The following is a 19,445-nucleotide window of genomic DNA, read 5'->3' as shown; positions in this document are numbered from 1 at the left end:
TATTAAGCTTTAAAAGCTTCCCTAAACAGGGCTGCCTTCAGATGTCTTCTAAAGGTTTGGTAGTTGTTTTTCCCTTTGACATCTGGTGGGAGGGTGTTCCACAGGGCGGGTGCCACTACCAAGAAGGCCCTCTGCCTGGTTCCCTGTAACTTGGCTTCTTGCAGCGAGGGAACTGCCAGAAGGGGAGTTAATGTTCAACTCTGACGGTTTTGAGATACTGATATTTGCAGACCCTCCAAGTGTCCCTGATTTAGAGAAGCCGTCCAGGTTTCTGATTTGATCCCAGACTGTCCAACTTTCCCTTAGGATGTCTCTGTTTTCTTTGGAGAAATGTTGGAGGGTATGGAATTAAGCAACCCCTGAGCCGTGTGAAGGCAATCCTGTATAGGGAAGTTTCTAAAAAAAGTTTTATGTATGTTGGAAGCTGCCCAGAGTGGCTGGGGCAACCCAGTAAGATGTGTGGGGTATAAATAGGGAAATTTTCTTATAACGCATGCATGTATCCAAGAAGAGAGTTGCATGCAATAAAATGCAGTATGACAAAATTGGTGGAGGGTTTTGATGGCGCAGGAGACCTTCAGTGGTCAAGCTGCAGGAACACAAGGTTGTGGAACATAGCTGTCAACCGTCCCTTATTTGGCGGGAAAGTCACTTATCCCAGCGCCGTGTCACACTGCTGTCCCTTATTGATGATGTCCCTTAAATTTCCCGGGTTTCAAAGGAAGCAGCTCCTCTCCTTCCCTCCCTCCCTGCTGGCCAGGGAGGAGGGAGGCTCCAACTGTGTTGCTTGGATGCGTTGCTCACCCAATAAGGAGTCTAAGAACGACTGGGGGGGTGGAGCTTGCATGCCTTGTACCGATCAAATCGGCCGCATTGCCTGGGGACTCGCCTTTGCTCAGCACTTCCCAGCGGAGAGGTGATGGTGGTTTTCCTTGCTGCATCCCTTTTGCCGGGTTGCTGCGCTGTGGGAACCACTGCTTGAGGCTTTGTTTGGCTGCTGGCTGGGCTTTCTGCCTTTGGCTTGGAGGGGCTCAGAAGTTGAACATACCTGTGCTTGGAAAATCCCTTATTTTGGCTGCTGATCCCTTATTTTCGAGGCTGCTGGGCCCTTATTTTCAAATCTGTAAGTTGACAGCTATGTTGTGGAAGAGAGTATGTTCTGCCAAGTAAAGAACTTAAATCTGTGTTGGGAAATGAATGGGCTGGATAGTGAGATGTTGCTTGCAATAAAATCCCAAATTAGAAGTTATAAAGGCTTCTAAATGTCAATGGCTGCAGGGATTGGAGCTGAAGCCTAGATGTCGCCACAATTTAGCTTCCAGACTTGGCAACCCCCCTTTAATTAACATAGTTTTCCTCATGACAGCCTCTGAGGCAAGGAGAATTGCTTATGTGAAGCTAACCCAGTAATATTTTGCTTTAACCATTTCCTTTCCACAGGAAGCCACTCTATGGATTGTTTCAGTATAATCAGAATATGATTGGGCTGGAATCGTTACCCGATCCCTCAGATACCTGGGAAATTATTGAGACCATTGGAAAGGGAACGTATGGGAAAGTCTATAAAGTTACTCATAAGAAGGATGGCAGTTTGGCAGCAGTGAAGATTCTGGATCCTATCAGTGTAAGTAAAGAGGAAAGTTAACAATTTGATTTCCCTTTCCCCCTCCAAACAGATCCAAGGCCCCCTGGACAAACAGATGTGATGCCCATACTCAGTAATTAGAGGAAATGCAAGTATTTGTGGGTAATTGTTCAGGTGTACAAAAATCACATTATGACAGAAAGTAAGGGAGGTAGTACAGGGACACGGGTGGCGCTGTGGGTTAAACCACAGAGCCTAGGACTTGCCGATTAGAAGGTCGGCGGTTCGAATCCCCGCGACAGGGGGAGCTCCCGTTGCTCGGTCCCTGCTCCTGCCAACCTAGCAGTTCGAAAGCACGTCATAGTGCAAGTAGATAAATAGGTACCGCTCCGGCAGGAAGGTAAACGGAGTTTCCTGGTTCGCCAGAAGCGGCTTAGTCATGCTGTCCACATGACCCAGAAGCTGTACGCCGGCTCCCTCGGCCAATAAAGCGAGATGAGCGCCCCAACCCCAGAGTCACCTGTGACTGGACCAAACAGTCAGGGGTCCCTTTACCTTTTTTAAGGGAGATAGCTGTTCCAACGTTGCATTTAATCCCACCTGAACTCAGGCGCTTTTGTTTGTGTGCAAAGGTTGGACTTCTGTCCGTGCTGGGATCTCGCACTTTGTTTGGTACTGAAAACTAAACTGGATTCGCAAATTGCATGTGCCTCTGCAATTGCAAGGCTTAAGAAGTCAACTCTGAAGATAGGTGGAGTTCTCAGGTTTCAACATATTGCAGCAAAGGACCCATAATCTTTCTCAATATGCCACAAGTGTCTAGGTTTGGTACCGTTTGTGTGTAGGACATGCATAGGTAATGTTACTTTTTTTAAAAAAAGAAGATACACAGGTAATTTATTTATTATTTAATGAAAAAATAGTTATCCAAGAAAACTAGAGTCAAGTGAAATGATTTATAAATGAAACCTAAATGGTTTGAGGAAAAGTAGAGTTTATGGGAATAACGTAAAAAAAAAGAAGAAGAAGGTAAAAGACTCCTGGATGGTTAAGTCCAGTTAAATTTGACTATGGGGTGCGGCACTCATCTTCGCTTTCAGGCCGAGGGAGCTGGCGTTTATCCACAGACAGCTTTCCAGGTCATGTGGCCAGCATCACTAAACCGCTTCTGGCACAACGGAACACCATAACGGAAGCCAGAGCGCACAGAAACGCTGTTTACCTTCCCGCCACAGTGGTACCTATTTATCTACTTGCACTGGTGTGCTTTTGAACTGCTGGGTTGGCAGGAGCTGGGACAGAGCAATGGGAACTCACCCCGTACGGGGATTCGAACCGCCAACCTTCTGATCGGCAAGCCCAGGAGGCTTAGTGGTTTAGACCACAGCGCCACCCGCGTGGCAGAGTTTATGGGAATAAGAGCCCAATCTGAAACATCAGAAGAAAGTTTCATTGCATTCCATGAAATTTATTACCTAACAGGTCTTCTTAAGTATGCAGGCAGGCAGAGCAGTCGTACTTTACCTTAACAGGTGAGTGAGGAGATTTGCTGGCAATGCAACCATTACACACTGCTAAGAGCAGGCCACGAGGTAGGGGCATCTTTTCCTTTTACCTTCCCATTGACTGCAGCAGGAGGTTATTAACCACGGGTCCCTTCCTGGGGTGTGTTGGCATCTCAGTGTCTGCGCCCATTGCCCCCGACACACAGCCTCCCCTTTACACTGCTAGCACAATATCCCTGGAAGATGAGCTATTACTGGAACAAGCTTCCCATTGGAGGGCTAGGGGATTTCCATTGGCCAGAGAATTGCCCCACTGACATACTCCCCATATCCACTAGTAGAGCTTCCCAAGGCCCCTCTGCATACCTCTCCTGGTATGCCCCACGGAGGACCTTACGGTCTTAAAAACATCTTGGAGATCCCGGGCCACAGGGAGGTTAGGCTGGCCTCAACCAGAGCCAGGGCTTTTTCAGCTGTGGCCCCAATCTGGTGGAACGCTCTGTCACAAGAGACTAGGGCCCTGCGGGACTTGACATCTTTCCGCAGGGCCTGCAAGACGGAGCTGTTCCACCAGGACTTTGGCCAAGGCACAGTCTGACCCCCTCTCTCCTTCTGTAATCTTCAGAGAACTCTAGCCCAATGGTTGCCATTAATTTGATTCTGAACTGATTTTAGAATGTATTTCAATTAATTGATTGTGATTTTATGTAAACTGTGCTATTTTTACTGTTGTTAGCTGCTCTGAGCCCGTCCTTGGCTGGGGAGAGCGGGATATAAATAAATAAATTATTATTATTATTATTATTATTATTATTATTATTACCCCTTTAATATTTCTAATGCTGCCCCAAAGCGATGTTTATGTGACTGCTGTTCAGTCTCTAGATGTGTTATGTCATGTAACCCATCCCCAACAAAGCTGTTATGTTTGTAAAGTGCCCGTCTCTGTGTGCCTCCAATTTAGGATGTGGATGAAGAAATTGAAGCAGAATACAACATCTTGCAATTCCTTCCAAATCACCCCAACGTTGTTAAATTCTATGGAATGTTTTACAAAGCAGATCAATATGTGGGCGGACAGCTGTGGCTTGTTCTTGAGGTAAGATATTTTGTGAGACTAAATCTTAATTAAAAGAGATTTTTTACGAGCTAACTGCTTCTTCCAAAAATGTAGAAGCAGAAATACTGGCTGACCGTTATTCTCTGAAGAATTCTGTCTCTTTCTGCTGGTGGTTATTAATCGGAGGGTTCCTTTGGGAAGGAAATACAGTGCCAGATGTCCCCTCTACTTAGCATTTACACTGTACATTTACAAATGCATATTTGCTTCTGCATATGCCTGAACTGAAGTGGGCCACTTCAGAGAGAATCTGGCTTCATCCAAATTTAGGTGGATGGCAAGTTGATCCATACTCAAAGATCTGGGACTGATTTGGAGGCGTGAGGGAATCAGTCAGCATATTTGTGAAAATATATACTTCTCTCAACTTCTCCAAATGAAGAAAACCCCTGTGAGGGAGGAGTGAGAGAGGAAGGGGTACAGTTTTGTGATGGACAAATATAGCTTTTAACCACAGGGAATCATTCTGCAAGGGCTCTCCGATCACAGTACTTTGGGGAGGGGCACTGAAGGAATATATTCAAGCAAAGCAACCTCTGTTGTGTACTCCATTTTCACACATGTCAAGGAAGTTTTTTTTACTTAGATGGCAGCAATAATGTCCTCTGGCTGCCTGTCCCTGGAGTGCAGAACCATTGGGTTCCCCCCCAAAAAAACCCCCACCCCAACACCTACTGTTTTACTAGCTTTGAACACAACGAAGGACTCCCTTATGCCTTTCATACTGGTTGTAACGCTGATCTGAAATGGTCGAGAGGCACGTTCTCCACTGAAAATTCAAAACAAAACTTCATTGTGCAATTTCTAATGCCCAGGTTTTGGAAGCTACTATTTGTCTCATGTGTGGGCTATGAAGTTATTGGGTGAGAATTTGAAGGAGGACACAGTTTGAAGGACGCCACTGAACCACAACAACTGCCTTTCCTAAACTCTAAGCTCATTCCATTCTAAGCTTATTAGCTTTCCTAAGCTCATTCCATTCTTTCAATTGATCCGACTGGCAGTTAAATCATACAGCATCATGTTTCTTGGGATGTCATCCTCTCAAGACATACTGGGTGTTGGTTCCTGATCAGGTTGTAGCCTTATAGGGAAGAAGCATGCAAAAGCAAAGGAAGGTTTCGGTGGCAAGAGTCGTTGAAAGGAGTACCATCCGTGGGTGCCATCTACAGTGTTCTCCAGACCCCTCTCATTTTGCTTTGCAATAAGTGTCACCACAAGCTAGACTGCAGACTCAGGGTAGCTGAAAAATCCATTTTGGGGTAGAGGAGGCTTCCAAGAGGGAAGCGCTCTGTGTGCCAAACCATAATCAGTGAAGATGATTTCCTAGTTTCCTTTATAGGGCCCAGACAGCATTGGAAAAATAGGGCTGAGAAGAGAGGGTTTGGTTGATGCTTTCTCCTAGCTGAAATGGCCACTCCAAGCTCCAATTGGAGCCGAGTATGATTTTGTTCACGAGACAGGTAGTAGCTTAGAAGAGTGATTTACATCAAGAGTGGACAGGTTCAGACTCTCCAAGTGTCTCTCTTTTCCAGGGACATTCCTGATTTAGAGAAGCCATCCCGGTTTCTGATTTGATCCCGGAATGTCCCACTTTTCCTGTTTTCATCGGAGAAATGTTGGCGGGTATGCAGACTTCAGGCCTGTCGGATCTACTTTGTGGGTTGTCGTTGTTTTACTGGAACCCACAAATCTTCTGAACAGAGCCATGTGGCAAAAGAATTTATGAACAGGGGGCTTTGGGTCATGTTTGGGGATTAGGGATTTGATTTCTTTTCAGTACCAGAATTGAACTGAGCTCAGAGCACTTTCAGGCAGATGCCCACTCTTGCGTAAGTGTCCTGCAGCCCAATTTGAGTGGGGAAAGTTGATTTGCTGTTATTGTTAAACAACTGGGATTCAGGAACCATTTCCTGTCTATTACAAATCAACCAGAGATCTGCCAGTAGATCCCTGAGCTACCACTTGCCCACCCCCAATTTCAAACAGGAAAGCAGGTTTAAGCAGAAAGGGTCAAAACATCCCCTCCCCTAGAGACTAATTTCCTGACTGTATTGCTGCTTTGCTTTTTGATAAAATTCCAAAGCCTGCAGGAGCCCCTGTTGATGCATCTACTGAATCACATCCAGTTTGCCCTTCAGAATAATTCACACCCCCTCTGGATTGCAGTCATCAAACTGCAGGCGGGGAGAAAGTTAGCAAAATGTTAGCATTATTGACCCAACTGAAACACCCTGCACTTCAAGATTTGCATACCAATTTTGTCTCTGTTGTGCTGCAATTGCTATTTATAACACTTGAATTCAATGAAAGAAACTTCGTACAAAAGGGCTCAAATGCTTTTGTTGCTGTTTCTTTGATGAAATCATATATTCTTTGTGATGTGGCTAACTTCTGGGGGTGAAAATGTAATTAAAAGTTCTTATTTCCCCTCGGGGCATCTTCATTCTGCCAGGCTTATACTCTGTGAGCAATACCTTTCTCACTCAGAGCTCCTTTGAACACTTGGACCTGTCATGACTAAAGTGTTATTATTACCTCAATGTGAGGGGAGGAAAAAGGAACTCCTGCAGCCCTGTTCACTTATTTACAAAAGCGAGCACCACACACACACACACACACACACACACACACACCAACCCCTTGCCTCCCCCTGGCCTCATGCACCAACTTTCTCAACCTCCCTCAACATGGCTACATCTAGATATTTCGGATTTCAGGTCTCATGATCCCAAGTCACTGCAAACCCTCCAAGTGTCCCTATTTTCCAGGGATGTCCCTGATTTAGAGAAGTCATCCCGGTTTCTGATTTGATCCCCTTTTCCTTAGGATGTCCCTATTTTCATTGGAGAAATGTTGTGGGGTATGGAGTTATCCAACCCTCAAGCTGTCTGAAGGCAATCCTGCATAGGGAGGTTTGTTTAATGTTTAATGCTTTATTGTGTTTTTATAGATGTTGGAAGCTGCCCAGAGTGGCTGGGGCAACCCAGTAAGATGTGTGGGGTATAAATAGGAAAATCAGCATTCTAGAATGGGACCTCCTTGTTTTCAATGGAGAAATGTCGGAGGGTATGTCATTGGCCATGCTGGTTGGTGCTGATGGGTCTCCAGCTGTTATTGGACTACATCTCCCATCATTCCCAGATACCAGTGTGATGGCTTGTGAATGCTCTTCACAAGAAGCACCTCCGCTCACTCAGAGATACATATATACAGTCTTTATTTTACATATGTACAGGCAGCGCATTACAACCATGCATCTGAATCCTCCGGTTCAGATTCTGGGAGTGGCTTATGCCGGCTTCTTCTCCAGCAGAAAAAGCGAGGAAGTTTCAGGTGATGCCTCTCCCCCCCTCCCCCTCTTTAACTCTCTCCTTTCCCTGGCAGACAGAACAGGCATTGTTTCACTGTGCCAGAACTTCCTGTGCGGTGCTGAGGCTATGGTTCAACACCTGAGAGCCGTCCCGCCTCCTGGCTTTCCCCTCTTTCCTCAGTCGCCACTTCCTGCCCACCTCCCTCTGCCAGTTCCTGCTCCTCCTCTGCATTCTCTGGCAGTACCATGACAACCAGGACCAGTGTTCAGGGATGGTGGGAACTGTAGTTCAAAAACAGCTGCTGTCCCAAGTTTGGAAAACCTTGATCTAGAGGGCCTTAGGTTGAGGAAGGCCACTTTGTACTGTGAGGCTACAAGCCTTTTTCTAACCCCAGTATGAGGCACCAAAACAGAAGCAAAGAAACATCCACAACTGTACCTCTCATGCCATACTATATGTTCCTAGGCCACTCAGGTTGAGAGCCAGTGTGGTGTAGTGGTTAAGAGCGGTAGACTCGTAATCTGGTGAACGGGGTTTGCTTCCCCGCTCCTCCACATGCAGCTACTGGGTGACCTTGGGCCAGTCACACTTCTCTGAAGTCTCTCAGCCTCACTCACATTACAGAGTGTTTGTTGTGGGGGAGGAAGGGAAAGGAGAATGTTAGCCGCTTTGAGACTCCTTCAGGTAGTAATAAAGCGGGATATCAAATCCAAACTCTTCTTGTTCTTCTTGAGCTCACACCTCATCTTAATAGGGTTGTTATGGATCTAAACAGCAAACATATGGTGGTCAGAGCTGCTTCAAGAAGATATACTGGTCCGTCTAGAACTATGTGGTTTTATAGCTGAGATATTCTACTGGTGAATGCCATAGAAAAAAGACACCAGAGTGATAGCAAAATAGCTACTGGAGAGACATGAGTGATGAACTAATGATGTGGGCAAAAATCCATTTAGAAAGGTTTTAATTTTACTTTTTCTCTCGCCGTTTTAGTGTGTGGAAAACTATAGATGGGGAAAATGTTTGCAAGAAGCTGTGCTTTTCTGGATTCTGAATGTTTCATCTCGGTTGTTGGCAGAATGCGCCATCAAGCCCGAGTATAGAGATATGTCTGCCATCTATTTTATATTGCCTGCCAGCAGGAGTATTGATGGAGTGAAGGTTTGAAATGACTGTAATTTGTGGCCTCCCAGTTATCAAGTCCATCAATCTTGTCCCTTAAACACACACACACACACACACACCCTCCTGGATTTTCCTTGACACAAAAAGCAGTTTTAGAAAAGATACGTTAGTATAAAAGTATACCACTTCTGACACACACACAATATTTTAAAACAGAGATGAATCCCATTAAAAACAACAATACTCAATTCAGTTTAGGTAACTTTGGGCAAGGACCAAAGCTCAGTGGTAGAGAACGTGATGTGTTGTGTGGTGGAGGTCTCATGTTCGGTCCCCCACCTCTCCAAGTGTCACAGAAGCATGCCGGTCAGTAATCACAGAGTTCAAAGTTGGAGTTAACTCCTTATTAGCAAAAAAAACCCACACCCATGATCTCCACAGACTTGGTTCAACGTCAGGCCTAATGAGCAGCTCATTCTTGGTGGTCTTATTCCATGAAAAGCAGTTGCCGAGACTGAAAGTCCTCATCTCCACACAGCTGTCCCATTCCCCTCCTCTCCAGGGCTTTCCCCCAAGCAACCGGAGGCTGCGCCCGTGTGCAGTATGTCCCTGCTCCACCCTTTTCATGCCTCTTCTGGTTCTGGGAGACCAAGAGGGAGGGAAACTTGTTGCAGTAGGAGGAGGAGACACCCGTGACTCTTCACCAGCCCGACTCTTCTCTGCCTCTTGGCCTCCCTCTCTCCCTCTCTCCTCTCTCTTCAGCTTCTGCCTCTGATTCTGACCTGCCACAGACTCTTCCCTGCTCACTAAACCCTGTTACATCTTCAGCTTCTGACACCTCGTACTCCCAGTCTTCTCTCGCTTCACCACTACTCCCTGTTTTATTCAAGTCTTCTTCCCTTGGGGGTTCTCCAGCTGGTTCCTCCCGCTATTCCTCTGCGTCCAACCCGTCCATGAAACCAGGAAAAGAAAGAGAGGAAGACCCTCTGCTTGAGACCCTGGAGAGCTGCCGAAACTGAGCTAGAGCAGGCATAGGCAAACTCGGCCCTCCATATGTTTTGGGACTACAACTCCCATGATCCCTAGCTAACAGGACCAGTGGTCAGGGATGATGGGAATTGTAGTCCCAAAACATCTGGAGGGCCGAGTTTGCATATGCCTGAGCTAGAGGGACAAATAGTCTAACCTAGTATAATGCAGCTTCCAGTTCTCTTATGTTTTTAGATTCCTAATTTTTCCACCTATTTTGCCAGGCCTAAGGGCAAATCAGATCCTATGGGCCTTTTACATTAACAACAACAGTATCAAAGTTAGATGACTTCGAAATGTCACTTGAAGCAGGAACCTATCAATTATAAGCCATCCTAGTCCCTAACATGGATGTTGGAACCCAATGGTTTAAGGGAACCTTAGGGTCTCATTCTGATTCTCAATGCATTGACCCTTTAAAGTGAATGGAAGGAAGGCAATGAAGAAGGAATAGTTTGGTCAGCAGAGTGTGAGACTCTTAATCTCGAGGTCATAGGTTATAGCCCCACGTTGGGCAAAAGATTCTTGCATTGCAGGGATTTGGACTTGATGACCCCTGAAGTGTAGGTGGCTTCCCGCGAGGCAAGACACAGTGATAACAGAACTAACAGAACTGGACAACAGGGGCAAAGCAAGTGCTTTTATACCTTTCTGAAGGCCTGGGGTACTCCCACTCTCAACGTGATTGGCTGTCTAAACTTCCAAGCTGCGAATCACGACTTGGGGTTTAAGGGCCAATGGCAGAGGCCCAAATCCTGAAATGTTCTGCGATTGGATATCATGTATCGAATCAGAACACATGGGCTCAGAATCCTTAGTCCAGACTCAAGCAAAAACAGACCAATGAATACATAACAACCCATGTGGTCCCTTCCAACTCTACAATTCTATGATTTTGCAGTGGGATTTTCTTCCCTCCTGAGGAGAAGGTTTTATGTCTAGGGGAGCTGCATTTATCCATGGAGGCACTGTACTCATTAATAACCTTGTGATGATGACAAAGCCTTTGGCCCATGAGATGTATATTTTAGGACCCACCCCACTCTCTTAATTCTAATGTTTTTTAACTGTTTTTAATACTGTGTTTTTAAAATGGCCATAACCCACCCTGGGATCTCATGGTGAAGAGCAGGAAAGAAATTAAACAGTAAATAACAGGTCACAAGCATCCTTGATTTCATCTATGTGAAGCAATTCTCTGTGCAGGCATTTAGGAAAGCTGCCACATGTTTCCCATTCCTGAGAATGGGAAGCCAATGAAGTTCACAGGCTTCTGGATTGTGGCTTCTGTTTGGAAACGGAAGTGTTGTGGGAATCAAGAGGGCCTAATTCCATGAGCTTACAGCCTAGCGTCGAATCTCTTGCGGCATTTTTTCATCTCCGCCAAGCTAAGCAGTTGGCTCCTTACCTATCTCGCCCTGACCTAGCCACTGGGATCCACACGACGGTCACCTCCAGACGGTCACCTTCCTGGGTCAAAATGGCGTCCGGCACGTTCCCTGCTGCGCCACTGGCCGTCCGTGCCGATCAAAGCAACTTCAGCTCTCTTAGCTTAGTCCTAGCAGAGTTTACGCAGCAAGGAAAAACTGTTGCTGTGTGTGGAAAATAAATCAAACTGAATGCAGGCTTTTCTCTTATCTCCAATAGTCTTTAATGAGTAGAAAAATATCATAAATCAGCCCGGCGAATTGGCTGGCATCCTTACACTTCTCAGTCAAAAGCGAAAGAAAACACACACAGAGAGAAACATTCCCGTATGTGAACATAGCCACGCCTCAGAATGTGAGACGTCACTCAGAACTGTTTAACCCTGTAAGTTCTGATTCTCCTCACAGTTCCATGAGCTTACAGCCCAGCGTCGAATCTCTTGCAGCATTTTTTCATCTCCGCCAAGCTAAGCAGTTGGCTCCTTACCTATCTCGCCCTGACCTAGCCACTGTGATCCACGCGACGGTCACCTCCAGACTGGATTATTGTAACTCGCTCTACGTGGGGCTGCCCTTGAGACTGACCCAGAAACTCCAGCGGGTGCAGAATGCCACAGCAAGATTCCTTACGGGGTCCTCGCTGCGAGATCACATTCACCCAGTGCTATACCAGCTGCACTGGCTCCCGGTGGAGTCCAGGATCAGGTTTAAGGTGCTGGTTTTAACCTTTAAAGCCCTATACGGCCTAGGACCCTTGTACCTACGGGACCGCCTCTCCTGGTATGCCCCACAGAGGAACTTACGGTCTTCAAATAAAAACACCTTGAAGGTCCCAGGCCACAGAGAGGTTAGGCTGGCCTCAACTAGAGCCAGGGCTTTTTCGGCTGCGGCTCCAACCTGGTGGAACGCTCTGTCACAAGAGACAAGGGCCCTGCAGGACTTGACATCTTTCCGCAGGGCCTGCAAGACAGAGCTGTTCCACCAGGCCTTTGGCCAGGGCACAGCCTGACTCCCTCCTTTGGCAATCTTCACAGAACTCTAGCCCAATGGTTGCCATCAATTTGATTTGAATTAATTTTATAATGAAATGATTTTAGAATGTTGTATTATTTTATTGTTGTTAGCCACCCCGAGCCCGGCTTCGGCTGGAGAGGGTGGGATATAAATAAATTATTATTATTATTATTATTATTATTATTATTATTATTATTATTTGTATATATTGTTACTTGATCCATGAAAGCAGACATCTGCAAGCTAAACAGGTCTGTTGAGTGACTAACAGGGGGTCTTGCTCTGCTTCTCTTCCACCCGCTTTTTGCAGCTGTGCAACGGAGGTTCTGTCACAGACCTCGTCAAAGGCTTGCTGAAGTGTGGCCAGCAGTTGGATGAAGCTATAATCTCGTACATCTTATACGGCGCTCTCCTGGTAAGGATGTTCATTAAGCTTCTAATGACAGCAGAGGGTGCAATTTACCCAACTGATGACATTTTCTATTTATAAATGATGGCGTGGCTGACAGTAAAACGCGGATTTTGTTATAGCAGCAGTGGGGGGGGGTCTGTTTGCAGGATGTGATCCATCTAACAGTGTGCATGCAGATTGTTTTGATTGCCCTCCCTAAAATTTGGGAAATTACATTTCAAAATGGGAGTTAGCATCTTCTCTCTCTCCCCTCCCCTCCTCCTCCTCCTCCTCCTTTTTTTTTTGGCACCAGGGTCTTCAGCACTTACACAACAACCGGATCATTCACCGTGACGTCAAGGGGAACAACATTCTCCTGACGACAGAAGGAGGAGTCAAGCTTGTTGACTTTGGTAATGAACAGCTTCTTTCTTTAGACCAGGGTGTCTGGGTTTTTAGACTGCATGGGAAGGCAGAGAAGTCTCTTCACCTGAGTGTTCTTTCGGAGTGGAATCTTGAAATGAGAAGGCACAAAATGCACGAACGTAGCAATGCTAGGGAAGGGGTCGTAGCTCAGAGGCAGCAGAGCTCACGCTTTGCAGGCAAGAGTGCCCAGGTTTGATATCTAGAATCTCCCAGTAGGCCTCGTTTGAAATCCTGGAGCTGCACCCAAAGGTCTGCTCACTATAAGTGAAATATACTCAGAGTCGAGAGTGGATTTCATGCTCTATGTTCAGCTCATAGTGGTGAGGAGGAATGGAAGTTCCCCCAGAATGTCTGCTTTATATACGTTATTTACACAATGGGCCCCATGTGATTGGCTAATTCTGGGATTCTCCTGTAGGCCAATCAGGTTGCGGATTCACTTCCACCTGGAGCTGGATTGGGTGGCTCCTGTGGACCAATCGGACTGCTGCAATCTGGAGCCTATTGTTCTAGGACCAATCAGGCTGCTGCATTCTGAATCCTATGGTTCTAGGACCAATCAGACTGCTGCATTTTGGATCCTATTCAACTCAGCACATAACAATAAGGCAGCCTCCTGTGTTCTCAGGTATGGGGAAGAGGAGGAAGAAGCTGCTAGTCTATCGGGTTACTCGCAGGAAGCCTGACCAGCAATCAGGTCAAACAAGCTCCCAGCCTCCTCCCAGTGGCTTATAAGTCTTGGATGGAGTCATGGGAGGGAGGAGGCAGAGGAGAAGCTTGGAGAAGGCAGAAGCTGCTGTTTGAGGGATGAACCAGCCAGATCGCTCCTGAGCTGATGGGAAGGATAAATTGGGGGCGTTTTCTCTCCCCGCGGAGTCTGGCAGAAAGATGGCAGGACTGCCTCCCCAAACATTAGGAGTGTTAAAATTACCTGCTCTGATGGAACCCCCAGAAATTACAAAACAGTTTGGAAGGAAGAGAGGGAAAACTCTGGTCCTGATCCGAAGCACACCAGCTGTGGCTACGTGCCCATATCTTGCTCAATGAATTGTCAATAGTAACAACCAGGTTTTTTGTGTCGGTGGTGGGATCAGGACTCACACCAGTTACCTGATTTGGGCTATCTATATGTGTTCAGCCCTAGCAATCGAATCAGGCCAGGAATCAGGCCATGCTTCTCCCTCATGTTGCATTCAGATGCTTCTCCCTCATGCTGCATTCAGATCAGAGCATTTGTTCACAGAAATAATATTGGGGAGAGGCTCTTTTTTCCCCAGTGCAGCGAAGGCAAAGAGGAAATCTCTAGATTTTAAATATTATCTTTTCCATATGAAAATAAGGCACTGTTCTTTCTAAAACAGTTTTGACTAGCCTTTAGCATATTTATTCACTCTCGGCAGAAGCTGAAGTGGTCCTCTGGGTCCAAAAGCTAACAGATCCATTTAATTTGCAATTACAGCTGTAAGATATGAGTGTGACTAAAAATTGGAAGCCTCCATAAAAGGATTAAAGAGAGATGGGAGGAAGTGGGTTTTGCAGTAGACTTCTGAATAAGCTTGCTAATTTCTTGAGGAGGATGCTAATTCAAGTAATAACGATAGCAATAATAAAAAGAGATGAGGCAGATGTGACTCACGCAGCCAAGTTTTATGTGGGGTCAGCACATTGCATCTTCCTCCCATCACCCCATACAGTGGTACCTCAGGTTAAGTACTTAATTCGTTCCGGAGGTCCGTACTTAACCTGAAACTGTTCTTAACCTGAAGCACCACTTTAGCTAATGGGGCCTCCTGCTGCTGCTGCGTCGCCGGAGCACAATTTCTGTTCTCATCCTGAAGCAAAGTTCTTAACCCGAGGTAATATTTCTGGGTTAGCGTAGTCTGTAACCTGAAGCGTATGTAACCTGAAGCGTATGTAACCCGAGGTACCACTGTACTTGCAAGCGCCTAGCAGCAACTAACGCAATCAGTTCGCAATCGCCATCTTGGGACACAGGCTATGCACACATTACTCGTTAGTCTTGCTCCAATGTGCTTCCACTGCTGGTGTTTGAAGCCAGGTACACATGACACGGGTAGGAGGCAGGTGGCGCTGGGGGTTAAACCACAAAGCCTAGGACTTGCCAATCAGAAGGTCGGCAGTTCAAATCCCTGCATGGGGTGATCTGCCATTGCTCGGTCCCTGCTCCTGCCAACCTAGCAGTTCAAAAGCACGTCAAAGTGCAAGTAGATAAATAGGTACCACTCTGGCGGGAAGGTAAACGGTGTTTCCGTGCGCTGCTCTGGTTCGCCAGAAGCGGCTTAGTCATGCTGGCTACATGACCCAGAAGCTGTATGCCGGCTCCCTTGGCCAGTAAAGCAAGATGAGCGCCACAACCCCAGAGTCGTCTGTGACTGGAGTTAACGGCCAGGGGTCCTTTTACCTTTACCTTTTTACACATGACATCAGCAACAACCCATCTTTATCTTGTAGCTTCTTGAGAAATACTCCTATATGGTGCATTTGCCCTCAAACCATCTTCTATTGAATTTGAAAATGGAGGCCACACTTAGGCAGAGGTGTGTGCAGTACAGATGTTCATTGCACATGTGCAGAAGATAGCTTCATAGAATTTGATGGAGTTTGATGTGATTGCAGGCAGGAGAAACAAATCAGATAGCTGGGCAATGGTGTGTTTCCCCTCTGTTCTCCCAACCCCTTCTATTTTTACGTCTAACATCTGGTGTAGCTTGCTCACAACCTTGTGGCATTTTTGGTTGCTCCTATAAAGGTATTGCCTATCTGGGGATTTTGCAATAAACCTCCACACTCACTCGCCCCACCCCACCCCAATTCCTGTCCAGAGGGTTACAGCAATAATATAAAGAAGTGAATAAACATGCATAATACTGAGTTGGGAGAGTTAACCAGCAAACACAGGGTTTCCCATACTGGAGTCTCCAGCTGTCTTTGGACTACAAGTCCCATCATTCCTAGCTATCAGGACCAGTGGTCAGGGCTGATGAGAACTGCAGTAAAAAAAAAAAAAAAAAAGCTGGAGACCAAAGTTTGGAAAACACTGAGCCAACAGAACAAGACAGAAAAGTAATTCACATCAGGTCAGTAGCTCAGTTGGTTAGAGTGTGGCAACGATAATGCCAAGGTTTCAGGTTTGATTCCCTGTATTGCAGGGGGCTACACTAGAAGGTACCGTATTTTTTGCTCTATAAGACTCACTTTTTCCCTCTTAAAAAGTAAGGGGAAATGTGTGTGCGTCTTATGGAGCGAGTGCAGGCTGTGAAGCTATCCCAGAAGCCAGAACAGCAAGAGGAATCACTGCTTTTGCTGTGCAGCAATCCCTCTTGTTGTTCTGGCTTCTGAGATTCAGAATTTTTTTTTACTTTCTTTTCTCCTCCAAAAACTAGGTGTGTCTTGTGGTCTGGTGCGTCTTATAGAGCGAAAAATACGGTACCTTCCAACTCCAGAATGCTATGATTCTATGAAACCACAATCTATTTTTTTTTGGGGGGGGGGAACCTTTCAGTATGTAAATGTGGCTTCTCAAAAACCACCCTACTGGGCAGCAATCGCCAAGCAGAATAAACTCCTTTATATACATCCCATCTGGCACTTCAATAAGTGCTAATTCCCTGGTACTTCCAAAGTAGCTGAATTTATTTTAAGAGCAAAGGCTCTGTGATTGCTTTGTGCAAGGAATGTGAGAGCAGATGCCTGTTTATTGCAGGGAGGTGCAGAAATTCATTATTGATGAGTAGTTGAAACACACAGTTTTGAGGAGCCAATTGGGCAAACAACTAAACTAAAGCAACAGCTTATTGAGTAGTCTCATTGGCATCTAAAGGGTAAGGGGTGGAAATCACATTTTATCCGATGCTGTCTTCCCGGGACAATAATTAGCACCAGCAGCTTGCTTGAGCTGCAGGAAATAACCCGTCAATGCCAAAAGAAAAGAGCACATCGGAGGGAGGAAGTAAAAAAAAGGGAACAATATTGGTTGAGTAGCATTTTTCAATATTTTGCACATAATCACCATGTTGCACTCCCACAGTGGGATATAAAATCCAAAATAGAACAAGAATGGCAAACGATTGATGCTGTCAACTCTGGCTGTGCTTTAGTGAGAGAAGAGTTGGATGAGAGAGCCATAAGTTTAGGTGGCTTTTTGTCTGATCCTTTGACATACATTTCTGACATCTCAAAAAAAACACCTTGCAAAATATTTGATGGCACAAAATGTAATGTGTTTGCTAAGATGAAATCTACCTGCATTCCAAACCCATTTTGAAACTGGAGGAAACCTAAGCGCTGTCCATTTAGTCCACAGAATGACACAGGTACAATTTCAGATTTCAGTGTGTTTGCACTTACGCAGTGGCCAAAATTCTTAGGAAGGTACAAAGTACCGTATTTTGCGCTCTATAAGAAGCACCTTTTCCCTCCTAAAAAGTAAGGGGAAATGTGTGTGCATCTTATGGAGCAAACGCAGGCTGCACAGCTATCCAGAAGCCAGAACAGCAAGAGGGATCGCTGTGCAGAGATCACTCTTGCTGTTCTGGCTTCTGGGATTCAGAAGATTTTTTTCTTGTTTTCGTCCTCCAAAAACTAGGTGCGTCTTATGGTCTGGTGCATCTTATAGAGCGAAAAATACGGTATATCCAAATGTCTCTCCTGCTCTTTGATATATTCAAGATTGAATTGCAAAACAACAAAGCATAGCAAAATGAAAGCATGTATTTTCCAGAGCATTTGTAGCCGTTCTATTTCATCTTTATACCTCAAGTATATATACAATTATGATTATACGATTCAAAACAATAATGGCTTTCACTGCATTCCTGTGGCCACTAAACTGAGTGTAAGGCCTGTTGAACTCAGTGGAACTTATGAACTTACTTCTGAATAAACATGCAAAGGAATGTGCAGCAGGAAGAACCTGGTAGGTAGAAATACAGGTGCTCCTGATATTACATCTGGTCTGCAACAGAGGTCAGAGAAAATGCTTCCCCCATACTCCCTAAATGATACCCTGAAAAATGGTGAGGTTACCTTGTTGTTGTTGGCATTCATTTTTCTTGAGAGACGATGGAGGTGAAGTCAAATGGCTGTGTTAGGAGCACTGAAGTGACCTCCCCAGGGTGCAAGCCTGGGCAGTGTGTATGGAGGCCCTGGGCTGTCCACATGACAGCCCCAGCTTGGTCTCACTGATGTGGTCCAAAGGAAAGCAGAGCAATATGTTTGGTACCAGCTTGGCTGCAGGAGTTGCTGCCAGAAGGAGATATGCAAGGCACCGTCCAACTGTCCTAGGGACTCCACTCCAGCTTTGTGTAGGGTTTACTCCTTAGCCTTTTCTTCTCCTGAAGATATCCCACAAGGCAGCAAAGGTTTCAGATCAGAGTTCTTCTACTAGATAATAATAATAATAATAATAATAATAATAATAATAATAATAATTTATTTATGCCCCTCCCTTCTTGGTTCAAAAATCGGGCTCAGGGCAGCTAACAACCAATTTAAAACACTTAATTATAAAAGCAGCATATAATACAGTATAAAAACATGAATAACAATAAAATTCAAAATTCAAAAATCAATTTAGGGGAAATAAGCATTAGATAATCCCCAGGGCTAGCTGGCTAAATTGGTCCTACTTGGGCCAGCAAGGAGGCCAGGAGAGAATTAGCTGTGGGATCTCAGAGCGGGTGATCTTCATAAAAGGGGAAGGTGAGGGAAGAGAAGGGAAATCAAAGATCAGGCTGAATTCAAATTAAAGGCCAGGTGGAATAGCTCTGTCTTATAGGCCCGATGGAAGGAGGTTAAATCCTGAAGGGCCCTAGTCTCATGGGACAGAGCATTCCACCAGGTCAGAGCCATCACTGAAAAGGCCCTGGCCCTGGTGGAGGATAGTCTGACTTCCTTAGGGCCCGGGACCTCTAAACTATGGTTATTCATGGACCTTAAGGTCCTCTGTGGGGCATGCCAGGAAAGGCGGACCCATAGATGGGCTACCCTCCCAGGTTGACAAGCCTCCCCTCTCTCTACAGCACGTGCAGAAAGCGCCTTCTTGACCATTGGACCCACCGTTGGTCTTGTCCACTCAATCCACCAGAGTCTGTCTTCATGTACAGGGCAAGTCCCTAACTCACTGAGAGTTTGAGACCCATTAGCTACCCTCACCTGGTTTAGCCAGCCAGTGGAAGCCATTCCAGGGTGTGGCTGCTGTCACATGCAAACAGCTTCTAGGAGCCACAGGTGTTAGCTGAATGCAGGGTTGGGGACCAAAGATGCAAAACTACCCCAGAAGGTGTATGGTGTGTCTCCCGCCAGAGGTACTACCCCTCCGCTAACACCCCATATAGCCTGGTTAAGTTGAAAACAGGGTGGCCCACTTTCCCCCAGCACAAAACCACCATTGAATACACCCTATTGGTTTCACACACTGATTTGTCTCTGCTCTCCCCAATGAATCCTGGGGGTTGTAATTTGGTCAAGGTGCTGAAAATTCTGTTTGG

The 19,445-nt window shown here is 45.8% G+C and overlaps 1 protein-coding gene across 2 annotated transcripts in view; it reads left to right on the top strand.

Annotated features, from left to right (window-relative positions):
- Window positions 1–19,445, top strand: part of MYO3B (myosin IIIB) — a 294,124-nt gene that overhangs the window by 39,306 nt on the left and 235,373 nt on the right. For both annotated transcript variants that reach the window (XM_079981556.1, XM_079981555.1), the window contains 4 exons: window positions 1,441–1,624; window positions 4,055–4,189; window positions 12,430–12,534; window positions 12,824–12,923. In XM_079981556.1, the coding sequence (XP_079837682.1) occupies window positions 1,478–1,624; window positions 4,055–4,189; window positions 12,430–12,534; window positions 12,824–12,923 (487 nt within the window). In that variant the 5' untranslated portion in view covers window positions 1,441–1,477. The remainder of the gene's footprint in view (window positions 1–1,440; window positions 1,625–4,054; window positions 4,190–12,429; window positions 12,535–12,823; window positions 12,924–19,445) is intronic.

This window comes from Podarcis cretensis (assembly GCF_951804945.1).
Source record: "Podarcis cretensis genome assembly, chromosome: 1".
In the NCBI taxonomy this organism is placed as follows: domain Eukaryota; kingdom Metazoa; phylum Chordata; class Lepidosauria; order Squamata; family Lacertidae; genus Podarcis; species Podarcis cretensis.
The sequence above is the reverse complement of the archived record's forward strand: the minus strand, read 5'-3'. Positions and strand labels throughout refer to the sequence as shown.